The sequence below is a fragment of the Embiotoca jacksoni genome, unplaced genomic scaffold (assembly GCF_022577435.1).
Source record: "Embiotoca jacksoni isolate LCO1_2020_lvr unplaced genomic scaffold, fEmbJac1.0.p SCAF_1, whole genome shotgun sequence".
Lineage (NCBI taxonomy): Eukaryota > Metazoa > Chordata > Actinopteri > Embiotocidae > Embiotoca > Embiotoca jacksoni.
In genome coordinates, this window is record NW_027185229.1 from 9,819,426 (window position 1) to 9,834,166 (window position 14,741).

Below are 14,741 nucleotides of genomic sequence, written 5' to 3' on the forward strand. Positions count from 1 at the left end.
TTGGTTAGAAACAGGATTTCACCCCGATTCCTGCTGCATTGCTACTGTAAGTCAGTAGAAAGAAGTGGAGGACATGGTTTTAGCCTCCGTCTGCCTCTAAACCTGTACGCACCGTACTGGTTTTGCAGACAACTGAATCCCACAAGAATCGTCTCTGTCGTCTGCTGCCCACTCTCACTTCTCTGCCCACCTACTCTGTGGCTTCCTGCTGCCTCCGGAGTGGACCAATACAGACAAATAACTGAAGCGGTGCACCATCAGTTATGTTGAATGCGGCAAAGATTTTCACTTTCATACAGTTAAACTAAAGTATTATTGATGTTGATTTAAGCACGAGTCTTTTCTGTTTGCTATCCTCAAAATCAGCTGCACCAAAAACAATATCATGTTTAGTCACACTCAGCTGTAACACGCGCACATTAATGCGCGTTTACTTCCAACTGCTACCAGTTCTTCCCTTGTATAGCATAGCATATGCATTATATAACCCATTACTGCCACTGCCACTTTGTTCACCTATTATACTTCAGGAATTATGTACGATGAACAAATCCAAGCCATCATCTGCAATGAATGAATCTCCGTAAGAGTTTTATGCAAATACAATAAGAGCTATTTATGGTTTTAGACAAGAAATATGGCATCTATGATTCGAAGGTACATTTGAACTCTCCTCTTTTCCTTGTCTTGCAGAATGCACGCAACTTTCAGGATTTCGACTGCCAGGTGAGTTTTGCTCTCGGCTGCTTTTGTTGTGCTGTGATTAGAGGAGTTGCTGTTGTGCTCATGGGAGAGGTTTGGGGGCATTGGGACATGGCCTCATTCTCAGCCCCCTGCTGCTGAACCCCCGTTTGCTCGCTCTGCATCTGAACATTGTTCTTCACCAAATTTGACCTCGCATCACACGCAGATAATGTGTTTTTTTTTGTTTTTTTTATGGATAAAGCAATGAGGTCATTTCATGTTGTTTTGCCCAGCTCACTCTCCAAGTTTGTCCTTGCTCAAGCTGACCGTAAAAGCAATAGTTCTTCTCCCCCCCTGTTGATTGACCATCTGTTACTGTTGCTAATGTGCATCTGTGTGTCTGTGGGGGAAGTGCAGAGGTCCCTTCAAAAATCATCTTGTATATTTTTGAGTGCAGTTTTGGCTCAATCCATTGTACAAGTAAGTGAGAAAGCACAAGAACACTGAGTCTATATTTAGAATAATGCGGAACAAGAATATGTTGTGCACGAGTACTCAACTATTTATATACTCAAGATGGATGTATTAACTGCAAAATGTAATTTCATTATTCCTGGTAGGTTGTTTTTTTGAGGGTTGACCCTGAAATCAGTACGAATACATGTTGAATCTGTGTCAGTACTTTTCTGTTTGTGGACTGTGGATGGTTTGCACTGATATGAAAACCCAATACATTCACATTAGCGGCCTATTTAGTGGAGTTAAGGCAATTCAGATTACACTTTATAGGAAGAATATTAAGGAGCTCGTTGGGACCCATCTTTAAAAACAGGCTTTGATGAGGGACAGTAAAATCAGATTATTAAAATCAGAAAACTACTCCTGTGAGGTTGATCCAGCTAGATTCATATGAGGGGCAATCAAAAAGTTCAGAACTTGGTGTTGATAGTGTTGACAATGTGATGGGGACGAATTCACAGTGCTCAACCCAGGAAATGTCAAAGAAAACCCACCTTGTTGCACTCCTGACCTGATGCACCTTCACTCCTGGACAGTAACGTTTTGCCCTTCTTGAAAAGCGTCTGCATCACAAAACACTTCGCCTGGCTCACTGCTGCATCGGCCCTCGTATATCCACACATCCTCAACCTTAATATGGCAGTTCGAGGGACTCTATTTTAATGGGGCGCGTGGTTCGATCATTTCCTTTAAATTCCAAGTGCACTTGCACCTTTGGCAAATCGCTTTTATCGCGGCGGATTTTCCAAGTAGCAGGAAAGAACACATCTCTGCAGAGGATACAGTTTTTCTGGTGCACAGATTGAGAAGATTGATGCAGCTTTTCTTTTTGTAACGTTACTGCATGTTCCTGTGTGCATTGCAGGGTCAGTGTACTCACTTTGTGCACCTGCGTTTCTAGGTGAATTTTACTCTTTTATTAATGCACCCTTGAAGTCACAGTAAAATACTGCACCATTGACTGAATACTAGGCTTTTGTTGGCGAGTCGTTTTCAGCTGCTTTAAAATAGCAATGCACCTGAACACATCTCATTTTAAGACCAACATGACCATAGGTACTCAGATGGGTGCAAGGACTAGTGTTCTAACTAGTATAGACACTTGTGTTGTGCTTGGCACTGCTTTTCGCCAGCTGTAGACGGCCTGTAGATGCTTACCTGGTGTCTCCAGCAGCACAGTGGGTCATTTTTGCACAGAGTTCTTCATTTCATGCCACAAAACAATGAAAATAAGTGTTTGTGAGCGGTGTAGAGATGGTTCTCTTGTCTCTGGCTTTGTGATGGATAGAGTTTGACTCTGGCAGCGTCTTCAACAGTATGTTTGTAGCGTTGGTGAGCTTTCCTGTCCACAATAAGTATTTCAGTTATAGCCAAGTCTTTTTATGTGATAATGTAGGAATAATTATCATTCAGGAGAAACAATTGTTGGCCTTGAGTGGGACTGTTCCAGATTTTTTTTCTTTGATGGTATATTTGCACGGGGGAATGAGAATAATAGCCCTCTGCCTCGTGAGCCGTTTGCCTTTTCTTGCAAGAAGTCTCCTGCATGAGGAGGAGTGACTTCCCACCAGCAAATCTCTGTGCTGTGTTTTAATGGGCATCATGGCTGCAAAGGGTTAAACCTTTCATCCCTCTCTCACTTTCTGCAGTAAGGCCTGCTTCCAGCATCCCACCAGAGCTAAATATAGCTGCTGCAGGCAGGGGAGGAGAGTAAGCATGTTAGCTGGAGCAGGCATGCTCCATGCTCCCCAACATCCAATCCTGTCTGCACTATTATTAATACATTTGCATTCATATGATGCTGCGCTCAGTCAGCTGCTCACATTCCCCCTGTGATATTTCCTCCCACTCACCTTTTCGTGAGTCAGTTGGCGTCATGCAGTTGTAAGTCACAGAAAGAATTTGTGTCAGTGGTATGAAAGCAGACTTAAGTTAGTTTGACCTTATTTCCACGGCAGCCATTTTGACCTAACGCGGTCACATACGGTCTCAAGGAATTTTGTGGACACACACACACACACACACACACACACACACACACACACACACACACATATATATATACATTACAACAGGGTTGCTATATATATATATATATATATGTACATATATATATATATATATACATTTCAACAGGGTTGTAATAGATAATTTCTCACTGAATTTATACTTCTGAGTCCATGTGCTGGCCTGCCAGCTGTTTAACAGTTAGATACAATTTGTAGGCTACTTTCTTGCTGCAGGCTTTTGTTGGTCATGATACTGACAGTATCAATTTCATGCCTGTCACACAGTGTAGTAATACAAGGAGAGAAGCAGCCCACACACAGTACAAGGCTTCAGCATCAGACCTCCATGAATCTGCCGCTGCACCATCTGAGCTGTGACTTTCTTGCAGCTGGAGGACAAATCCAGCTGCTCTGCTCCTGCTGCTAAAGCTCCCACCACAGGCTGTCCACAGGTACTGCAGCAGTCACGTCTTAGCCATGGGCACCTGCACGAGGAGGGCAGTGGTGGTGGTGAGGGTGGTGAGGGTGAGGGTGGGGTCAGACACGAGAACCTAAAGGAGTGATGTCCTGCTCACGTCACTGCGAGGCGTGGAGAGAAGGCAGATGTGAGTCAGCCTCCTGGAACCCACGGGACCTCCACTGTTTCAAAGTGCATACTTAAGAACACTGGGCTCCTTCACGGAAATGGCTGACTGTACACTTTAAAAATAGAGTTGATGGTGCGACGGTGTCCCAGCAGTCTTTGTAGGTGATATTATTATGTATTGTCGTTATATGTGAGGATCAGTTTGTTTTTCAAAGCAGTTTCCACGTTGACTTTTCAGTATTACTCATTAGGTGTGACCTTTCATGGCTATATTCAGTTTTGTTATTATCTTTTCTCCTGACCTTGTATCATTGTGTCACTATTCAGACTGTGAAATCGTGTCTCTGGCTTTTTTTAAATCCTCACTTTCTCATTAAGGTCAGCAGGGGGCGCCATAAGCCTGTTCATTTTGTGGCTAGAGGCGTTTTCTTTTGTGTGATTTCTTTCCTCAGTCTGCTTTGCTTTCCTTGTTGTGTCCTTTAGGGTCGCTAAAGCACCACAGAAAAATGAAATAATCCAACTATGTATAGTTATCACCATCTCAGAAAAGGATAAAACTGGCCATGCCATGTCATGTCATGTCATGTCATGTCATGTCATGTCATGTCATGTCATGTCATGTCATGTCATGTCATGTCATGTCATGTCATGTCATATGATAGACAGTTTAATACAAAATGTCTGCCTGAGCTGTTGATGTTGAAATCAGACCCTTCCTTTGGGAAATGTTGAGGCAGAGTTGAACATCAATGCAGACCAGGGCGTCACCGTGTGCCTATACGACTCCTCAGACTGCAGAGCCCTGCTGAGACACTTGATGACTCAGTGCAGGACACAAAGAAACACCGGCTTTGTTGAGGGCATATGTGCTCGGTCACACACCTCGCCTCCATGAGCAAAGTGACCAATTGTATGTAAATCATAAATGTGGCATAAATGACTGAACATTAGTGTATATACAATTAATCACCAATCTGGTTAGAAAGGCTGGTGTTCAAACTTCAAATCATAAAAATGTAATATTGGTCTACGCATTGATAGCATCATATTGTTTCTGTATGTTGTACTGGATTGGTTCAGTGTGGATTACAAGCGTTTAGTTGTTAAATGCGCAGACACGACATGTGTGCCACTGGCACCGTCTGTGGGTTAGGACGGGGAAAATGTGGAGAAACAGCAGTTTAAAGCCAAACATGCTGCGCCACTGACCAACCAATAAAACACACCTCATCCTTGTAATCCCACCGACACTGTGCTCTCCACATGTTTGCCATTGGCTACACAGAGCAGCCCGTCTCAAACTAAGGTGTGTCACCCTGCAATGCTCGCAGTCGTGCAGATGACAGATGAGAGTAGAAAAGGAGAGATCAATAAACTATGTGGATCAAGTGACTCAGCGGGACGGTTAGAGGACATAGATCCTGATGGTGTACGGTTGTGATTGTGGAGAAAAAGTTTATAAAGTACCTTTTTTTTTTTTCTTCTTCTCAGAAGCCTGCAACATGAGGAGGGTTATTTGTTAAAGGTCGATAGTGAAATGAATACTTGAGCATTGCAAGAAGATTTACATCATTAAAAGGTGTTGTAGAAGAGGCTACACTTCCAGCAAAGCTATTGCTGTTGTAAGTCCCAGTGTACGCTCGTCTTGCTGAGTGACTCACTCCAGCATTTGGCAGTTATTAAGTGGGTCTGATTACGTCCATTCAAACTGAGATATTTCGTATTTTGATGCTGAAGTCATTTCGATTGTTCTCTTTTACAAACGTAATGCAAAAGTGAGACGTTTTTTTTATCGAGTCTTGGTGACGAGCAGCCATTTTGCTGATGCAGAAAACAGCCCAGGGTGAACTGTGAAAGTCAGCTTCCTCTCCTCTCCTCTCCTCTCCTCTCCTCTCCTCTCCTCTCCTCTCCTCTCCTCTCCTCTCCTCTCCTCTTCTCTCCTCTCCTCCTTATCAATGTCTGAGCGTGACGTCAACACCCTGCCCATTTTCCTGGACTGCCTCTGCATCCTTTGCACCCCATCACCCCTCTTACACGCTACCATCCCATCCCATCTCCTCCTCTTCCTCCTCCTCCTCCTCCTCTTCCTCCTCTTTATTCCCCTCTAAGCCCCACCCTCTCCCTTTACCCACCTGACCCTCCGCAATCCAATTAGATGCAGCGGTGGCTGCATGTACTGACGCGCTGTGACTACCAAGCACAAACTGCAGTCTCACTCTCCTCCCCCTCTGTCTCTTTTCCTGCTCTTTTTCCCACCTCTTGTTTCTGTCTCTCTCTTGTTCTCTCTGCATCTTATCCACCCCCCCTCTTCTGCTTTCATTCAGGTTATTTACCCATCTCCTGCTCACTCCCTCTGCTGTGTCTTTCTCCTCCCTCTCTTCCTCTCTTTCTTCTTTGGCGCTGCTGCTATAGCTGCCTCACCCTACATCCCTCATTTCCTACCAAAGCTCCCTCCTCCTCCTCTTCCTCCTCCTCTTCCTCCTCCTCTTGGAGATCTTCAAAGCTGCCCAGCACACACTCGCACATAGCATAACACACTCCTCTCCTGTGTGGGAAAAACATGTCAGCTATTCTGGACCTGGACCAGATTGCATACGCTGGAAATGAAGTGGTGAGTGACAAATGTGTCTTGCCTGACTTGACACTCCTGCCTTGGTCCTTGCAGCAGAGAGGTTGTGGTTCAAATTAGGGGTGTTGTTGTGCAGTTTCTTCAAAGACAAGGTGACAGCAGCCGACTATGGGATTTGAATGGCTGGTGGGGTCTCTCCTGGCTTGCTTGCTGGGGCTTTTTCTTTCTGAGCAGCTGCTGTTCTGGGGCGGACATTTGTTCAGTGTGTGAGTGTGTGTTCGTGTGCACCCACAGGTCACAGAGTGCCCATGTGTGCAGTCTGCACAGCCTAAACATGCTCGGCAGGGGGGAGGGAGGGGGAGGAGTGGTGCAGTTTAATGTGATGATATTAAAGATGCATGTGTGTAATGCTCAAGTGTCTCCGAATCTGCAGCTGACAGAACGTCTGCCTGTCAATCTATAGCTGTCTATCAGTAGGGCTGTTGGTAGCTGTGTATCTGAAACGTGTTTGTTTGCATGTATCCATAACTTCAGGGATACATGTGTTGTCCAGTAGTCCGTGGATAGATGTGAATGTTGCATGGCGCATGCGTTGTGTTCTTTCGTCTGTTGTCACTGAAAACACACACACACACACACACACACACACACACACACACACACACACACACACAAAAACTCTGTGGGAACAACACACCAAAACCCCTGTAGCGGCTCCTTAGCCTCCCTGCAGAGACCTTGAGTTCGTAGTTTCAACCCACCGCTTCGATGACACACACGTACTGCAGGCAGTGAGGGGCGAGGAGGAATTGATCACCGAGGGGTTGCGGGAAGAGGACAAGCATGACATAGTGCTCTGTTTTTTTTTTTTTTTTTTCACCATAGCCTACCTCTCTCACCTTCTTTCTTTGTAACCAAAAATGAATCCTTGCCTCCCTCCACGGCACCCACAAACCTCCTGAACCCCCTCTTCCTCAACGCACAAACCTTTGCTCAATATTCCTGTTTTATCCCCCCAAACACCTGCACACACTTTGTGTCCAACTACCAGCCGTCATGACTATATTAAAGGGGGGAAGGGTTGAGGCCATTGCAGTGCTCTTCTTTTTTTTTCGCCTCGAGCTGTCCAGACTAGCAGCCCCGCCCCATGCCTGTTTTCCTCTCATGCCGCTGTGTGTACATATAGACCCAAACATGTGTGTGTGTGTGTGTGTGTTTGTGTGAGAAAAGAAATGACGAGAAGCAGATCAATACAGCTTTAGAAGTATGCCAACAGCTAAATGGGCAGACAGGAGGTCCTCTCCTTCACTCCCTTTGCACAGCCCCTTTCTTCATTATTTTCTATATTTCTTTGTGCTCGGACAAGGCAGGAAAGGCAGGATGAATTAAAGTGATGCACCCCTTCTGTTTTAGGGCACACCCTTCTGTTAGTCATACAGGACGGCCCCGTCTTCTCTCTCTCTCTCTCTCTCTCTCTGTCACTGTCTGCTTTCACGCTCTATTTCCTCTCATCCACTTTTCAGACTTTCTCTATCTCTTGTTCTATCTTTCTCCTCTTCATTCTCTTTTTCCCACCGATGTTCCATCTACATTTTTATTTCCTGTCACTGGAAGGGTGTACATACCTCCTTTTTCTGGCGCATGTACAGTGCACAGACACATGACAGGAGGCCAGCATTTGAAACAGTATATTTGCCTTGTTTCTTAGAGGAACGCTGCTCTTTTTTCCACCGAGTGTCCTTGACTGTCCTTGTCTAAAAATGAAAAGTGTGCTGCAACACAGCAATGGAAAGAGTTTGCCTTTGCTCTATAGCTGGTTGTCCTGCCACCTCACAATGTCGAGATTAAAGAATAATTTCATTATCTGTGAACAGGCCTCAAATCAGCTCAAGGCTTCCATCAGCACAAGACTTTCCTCAGGATTTGTTCCATCTCAGGAATGGAGGTTATATTCTGAGACTGTAGATTATAGCACATCATATCTAGAAGGCAACAAGGATGTCTTTATGCCGTTTTTGTGCACGTAGTTTTCCTGTTTTTGTGCGATAGGCTAATCTCTGTATCAACTCCCACTCGAATGAAAATATCTCATTCCGTTGCTCACAGCATGAGCGGTTTTGTTCTTGTTTCGATGTGTCCATTATAAATTGCAGATGCAAATTACCGCAGACTTGTCCTTGAAAATTAACCTTGATCTCCTCTGAAGAGATTGTGACACATATCCATCAGCCGAATGCAAGCAGCAGAGATCCGTCTTCCATCAGCCATAACCTGTGTCTCTCGTCCGCTCAGGCTCACTCTCTTTATTATTGATGACCAGTGGGCACACGGATCCCTCCCACCTGCCGTTCTGTGCACAACACACACATATATGCACGTTGCTACGTCCTGCAGGGTGTTGTTTGCAGCACCAAATCAAGCTGACCTTGGGAAGTATGTGTGTTTGTTTGGGTGATTTTAAAATGATGAATCCGGGGGAAGTCGAGAGTCTGGCTTTGCAATATCATTTATAGTTTCTCTTTGTCGTCCCCTAACCTCTCTGAATCCCATAAGTGAACTATTTCCCCCATTTATCTTCATCACAGCCCTGCATCTTTTAGTCAAAAGAAGTGTCATCTAAAATTACCTTGAAGCCTTTTAATGTTTCCTCCACAGAAGCTCTGTGAAGTACAAACGTGGGGCTTCCCGGTGTCCGATAGAGGAAGAAATTCTAATTCTGAAACGAAGGAGAGAACGAAGCTCCTGTGAGCTCTTTGAATTTCAATGGGTGTTTTTTTTTTTTTTTTTTTTTTTTACTGCAAAGACGTTTGGCAAAACCCAATGATGCTGCCGTTTTTGCAGAGTCATGCTTGCAAAAGCTGCTGTGAGTTTTAAGACCCGTGAATAAAAAGACTTATTCCCCCGCGATGAAGAGAAGGTTTTGCAGACAGCCCATTTAGTGCTTTGTTTGTCCAAGGGCACGGGGAATGTGTGGCAGAGACAAGAGGTGCATGCTTTGCATCCTCAATTCTCAAATGTTGTGCTGGTCAGCGAGTGTTTACTGTTGGGTTTATGTGTCTCCTGGAAGCTTTGATGGAAATACTCAGTACGATAGTAATTACTCAATTTAGCTTGGTGGAGATTATGTTCATTTAATGAGAAAAATCCCACACAGTATTTTACATAACATTCTACTGGTCAACTTACTGCTGTTTCTAGTGACATTCCTTCCTTTACTATGAACTTAGACTGTGTAGTTTGTCCCGTGTTTGCTTTTTCTTTCTCGAGTGATTATTAATGTGTCACGGAGACATTAGTGAGCATGCTCAAAGATATGATTCCCAGTAATGGTGTAGCTATCTGTGCTCAGGCTCAGAGGCTGTCAGGGGCCCGTGTAGGAATTTCAGGGTGTGCCCTCTCACTCGGACTGTTTCACACAGTCTTCAACGTAAACATTCAATAACATAATTAGGTCAATTACTGATTGTGACAGCCGTAAATACCACCTTTTCGCCTTGTTTTGAATCGCAGCCTTTTTTATATATATTTTTTCTGTCTTCATTCAAATGTTCCAAAACTGCATCTTGTTTCTACCCATCACTGAGGCCTGTTAAATTTGATTGCCTTATTCTGAAAGGTTACGAGGAAGAAGGCATGCTGGTTAGTCCGACGACCTCGCTCCGCTCCCCGACATTTGTCATAACTAGCATTGACATTGTGATCATTTTTTTCTCAACAGTTCAAAATTCAGCAAAGAACTCTTTAGCAAATGTACAAAAAGTTATTAGTGTATGCTAAATGTGTGTGTGTGTGTGTGTGTGTGTGGGAGGGGCGGGGGATTGTTTTACGCTGCGGCTTCCTTGTTTACGTTGCTTAGTGTGACAAGCTGAGAGAAGTGAACTGCACTGATCAGGTTCATCTTATTGAAGGAAATATGTGATCCAACGGCAGCACCATCCATCACATAAAGCCAGAATTATCTTTTAAATATGGCAACACTTGCAATGCCGGTGTGACTTTCTTATGTCTCTACATTCAACACATTATTATTTCATTGGTGCCGGACTATTTCTTCCTCATTTTGTCTGCAGGAGCATGACATTGAGACTCCCCATGGCGTTCTCCATGTGACAATGAGAGGCGTTCCCAAGGGCAACAGACCTGTCATCCTCACCTATCACGATATCGGCCTCAACCGTGAGTCAGCCAAAAAGAAGCTCAACAAACACCGAACACTCCTCGACAGAGTTTGAGCTCTGACATTACATGTCTGTCCCGTATGTGTTTGCACCTTTTCAGACAAGTCTTGCTTCAACACCCTGTTCAACTATGAGGACATGCAGGAGATCACCCAGCACTTTGCAGTGGTTCATGTTGATGCACCCGGCCAGCAGGAGAGTGCACCTCCCTTCCCCACCGGGTGAGTCTCAGACTGGATCTGCATGCACTGATGAATTGGAACACATTCATTTCAGTACAGTTCATTTCGATGAAATGGGAAGTGAGCTGGTGGTTCATTTGCTAATGGAAACACATTCACCCTCCAATCCATTAGTTGATTTCCTCAAGTATTTCAATTTATGATGAACTTAATTTCTCCGATTGATTCGCACACACAGGGATCTGTAGCTTTCCTTTTTGCCTACATGGACTCAACATGCGTCATCTGTCTCCAGGTACCGCTACCCGACAATGGACGAGTTGGCTGAGATGCTGCCCTCGGTGATGACTCAGCTGAAGTGAGTGGCCCCCTGCTGACAGCTCATCAGTGATGTGATGTATGTGCATGAATTGATTATATCTCTCCAGCCCCACTGTAACCGGTGGTTTCTCCACAGGGTCAACAGCGTGATCGGCATCGGTGTTGGAGCAGGAGCGTACATCCTCACCCGCTTTGCAGTGAGTCCACAGCAGGACCACAGAGGCTGCACCCTCCTACTCTTCTTTTTGCCTGACTCTCAGTTGCGTCTGTAATAATTGAAGGTTTTCAGACCACACAGCTTAGTTACATTGAACATATAAAGCCTCCCATCAAGCCCACACAGGGCATCAGGTCACTCTACAGTCTGCTACATATGCTGCCATTCCCTAGATGATGAATCACCTCAGTGATTCTCTCCTTTACAGTTACTTTTGCTTGGTTTCCACACTCAGTGCCGTGGAGCTAAAAACAGCACAATGTAGCAGAAAGCTCCAGAAGTGACAGAGTTCAGCGAGGGAGTACCGAAAAATGAATAATGAAAAGCAAGGATGGTAAAAGGGATAAAAGGGGAAGGTGTGGAGATTAGAAAAGTGTAACACTGGGCTCTCTGTGGAGAATCTGTTCTTATTCAGAATTAATGAGGAAAAATTGATTTTGAAAGTATTTTCTTTCACTGGCTTGAACCAAAATGTGTGTTTTCCCAGATAAATTTAGAGCAGATGCTGCTGCACAGCATTTGCATCATGTTGAAAGCAACATGCGCAGCGTTCCCTCGGCATCGGGCGAGATGGATCTTAGATTTCCCCAGACGCTTTCTGTCTTCAGGCAATTCCAAAGTTGCAACCCTTAATTTAGCACCCCAGGATTCAACCTTCTTTGTTTCATGTCTTTATTTAAACAAGCAAACAAGCTTTTCTTTTTATCCTGGTTTGCGAGTGTTTTTATATCCTGTGCCTACACTGTTGAGGGAAAACACTAAATCATTGAGAAAAAGTTACAAGCTTCTTGTTGTGAAGAAACTATTAAGTGAAGAAGCTCTGCCTTGCCACGATTCCTCGCTCACATGCACAGACTAAACCAAATTGCACTTTTACACAAGAGTAAAAACGACTAAACTGAACATGTAGAGCCTCCACATCACACAAATACATAACTACTTATTTGTTAAAAGGTCTATCTGCTTATTGTCGTCGGCACTGACATGCATCTTTTCCTTCCCAGCTGAACAACCCCACCCTGGTGGAGGGTCTGGTTCTGATCGATGTCGACCCGTGTGCTGAAGGCTGGATTGACTGGGCTGCTTCAAAGGTCAGTTTTACCACATAAATGAGATATCATTGCATCATGCAACATGGGGTCATTACTGAATTTTCCTCTCCAGGCGTGTTTCAAGATTAGTGAAAATACCCAACTAGGAATTTGAATTTGTGTCTGAAAAGGTTTTTCCATAAAAACTTAAATTACTTGGCTAGAAATGACATATACGCTCATATCCCTCACTGAAAAATGCTGAATCTTTAAATCACTTTCTATAACACACGTGAGTAAGTTCCCTGTTGGACCAGGACTTGCTTATAAACCGGTGGTGTTGTCACAAATTGATGTACATGTTCTGTTTTCAGAGGATGAATTACAAAAAAAGTCTTCTGGTGTCTGAACATGGCAAAAGTCCCGATGACCAAAACATGTTAAATGATGTAGCAGCCATTTCAGTTGAGTTTTCAGCTTTCTGTCGGGTTGTTACTAATGAATGGATTCTGACGTCCAACCAGCCTCCTCTCTACCCTGACCATACTATTTTAAGCTGTGTTATTAATGCGTTGCATTTTATTGCATTGTATTTGATTTGACATAAGAAGTACATTAAAGAAATGCACATATGTTAGATTTATGGATGTCAATGTGTATATCATATTCAGGATTTTCCCTAAATGTGTAGAATATGTATAAAAGTATGAAATCTTTATGATTAGAATATTATTGTAAAGAGACAAAAAAGCCAAACATAGGATTTTCTTTTAAATTATTAGCCAGCATTGAAATCGCATGCGGGGCAGGGGGATGGGGGGGGGGGTCTAATCCTGTGTTAATTTGATTATGCTTAATCTCTGTGGGTGGAGTGCACTTCAAAGTTAGTCAAAACTGAGATGAAGAACCAGAACCAACTTGTCAGAACTTCACCGAGACTGGAGGTTTTTGTTCATTTGAAGTAGTTTAATTTTTAGTGGAATTACTGGGTTCAAGTAGAGAACACAGTGGGTCACAATACTGCAGTTTACTACTGCGCTTTAACACTGTGTACTGTACACTGTGAACACCCTACAAGGTTGTTTGGGGAGAACATTCTTTGCCGTGTTGGTGTTACACACGGTCATGGAGCTGAGGGAGCTTGATGTGACCTTTGTCCCATATACATTGGAAACACAACTCCTTTGTGCTCTCTTCTTATTATGTTTGCTCAAGTTACCAGATTTTTATAAAGAAAATAGGACAGAGGAAAAATATTTCACCATGCCTGTTATTTGTGAAGGTTATTGTCATTTAACATCTATCAAATAGTGACTGTAGAGATTGAAAAACGGGGGGATGGAGGTCTATGACACGCAACTTCCCCAGTGAGTCAGACTTAATCCGAGGATTGTGTGCTGTTTAACCAAAAGGTAACCATGATGGCCTATCCTTCACATTTCCAAAACTTAAAGGTCCATTTTTCAGGGTTTTGGGACATCTGTTGGCAGAGTGGCGGTTTTTGTGAGTTTCATGGCCGCTGTAGATTCTCTTACACGCTGGAAAGAGTAGGGTGAGGCGAAGGGTGTTCAGTTGGTTTCAATCTGTAAATCCTACACATTGCGCCTTAAAACATGGCCTTCTCCGTCTACCTGTTTTATTATTTCTCATAATAAAATATCGACATAACTGTAATCCCTGGGTTCCTTATGTGCCATTAATGTTATCTCTTTGTGTCCCTGACCTGTCATTTCCTCTTGTGTGCAGCTGTCTGGATGGACCAGTAACCTGGTGGATATCATCATGGCTCACCACTTCAGCACTGTGAGTTCTTCTTATAGTACGTTACTCATCCTCCACTCTTTCATAGTGCTGCTGACCTTTTGTCATTGACGGTGTGAAACAGTAAAAAGTGAACCGCAGGTGGCTTTTCTTGATTTCCCCTGATACCTTTTCCTCATCTCTCAGACATTTGCTCATTGCTTTATTTCTGTTCTACACATTGACTGGTACATTGTGACATGTGGGTCACCGCTTAATAAGCAACAGTGCTAAAGCCAAACATGCTGCACCAACAGATCCTACAGCTTGTCAGGATGATTAATGCACATTCAATACATGCTACATACATGCTCTCTGTGTTTATTGTACTTTTTAGTTCATCCTTATTTTTGGTGCTTTAAGTACAATATAAATTTCCTATGTGGATGACATGAATTTTTCTCTGCTCTTTAGGATGAGCTGACAGAGAACCAGGAGCTGATCCAGACCTACCGCCTCCATATCGCCCAAGACATCAACCAGGACAACCTGGCCCTCTTCTGTGGCTCCTACCAATAGTATGATACAATACAGAATTATTGCACATTATACATTACGTTTTTAACATCAGGATTTTTTTTTTTTTTAAATTGTTGTTGGCATTTTTCCTCCTTTACTGTGTTTCTGAGCACTCATATGCACATA

At 43.7% G+C, this 14,741-nt stretch overlaps 1 protein-coding gene across 5 annotated transcripts in view; it reads left to right on the forward strand.

Annotated features, from left to right (window-relative positions):
- The window catches only part of ndrg3a (ndrg family member 3a), a 33,273-nt gene that overhangs the window by 14,820 nt on the left and 3,712 nt on the right, over nt 1-14,741 (forward strand). For 4 of the 5 annotated variants that reach the window (XM_069156708.1, XM_069156885.1, XM_069156793.1 and 1 more), the window contains exons 3-10: nt 694-726; nt 10,438-10,543; nt 10,646-10,766; nt 11,023-11,085; nt 11,185-11,245; nt 12,270-12,356; nt 14,043-14,099; nt 14,511-14,614. In XM_069156708.1, the coding sequence (XP_069012809.1) occupies nt 694-726; nt 10,438-10,543; nt 10,646-10,766; nt 11,023-11,085; nt 11,185-11,245; nt 12,270-12,356; nt 14,043-14,099; nt 14,511-14,614 (632 nt within the window). Of the gene's footprint in view, nt 1-693; nt 727-6,022; nt 6,410-10,437; nt 10,544-10,645; nt 10,767-11,022; nt 11,086-11,184; nt 11,246-12,269; nt 12,357-14,042; nt 14,100-14,510; nt 14,615-14,741 lie in introns of those variants that run through there. The other variant, XM_069156959.1, reaches the window with a different exon arrangement.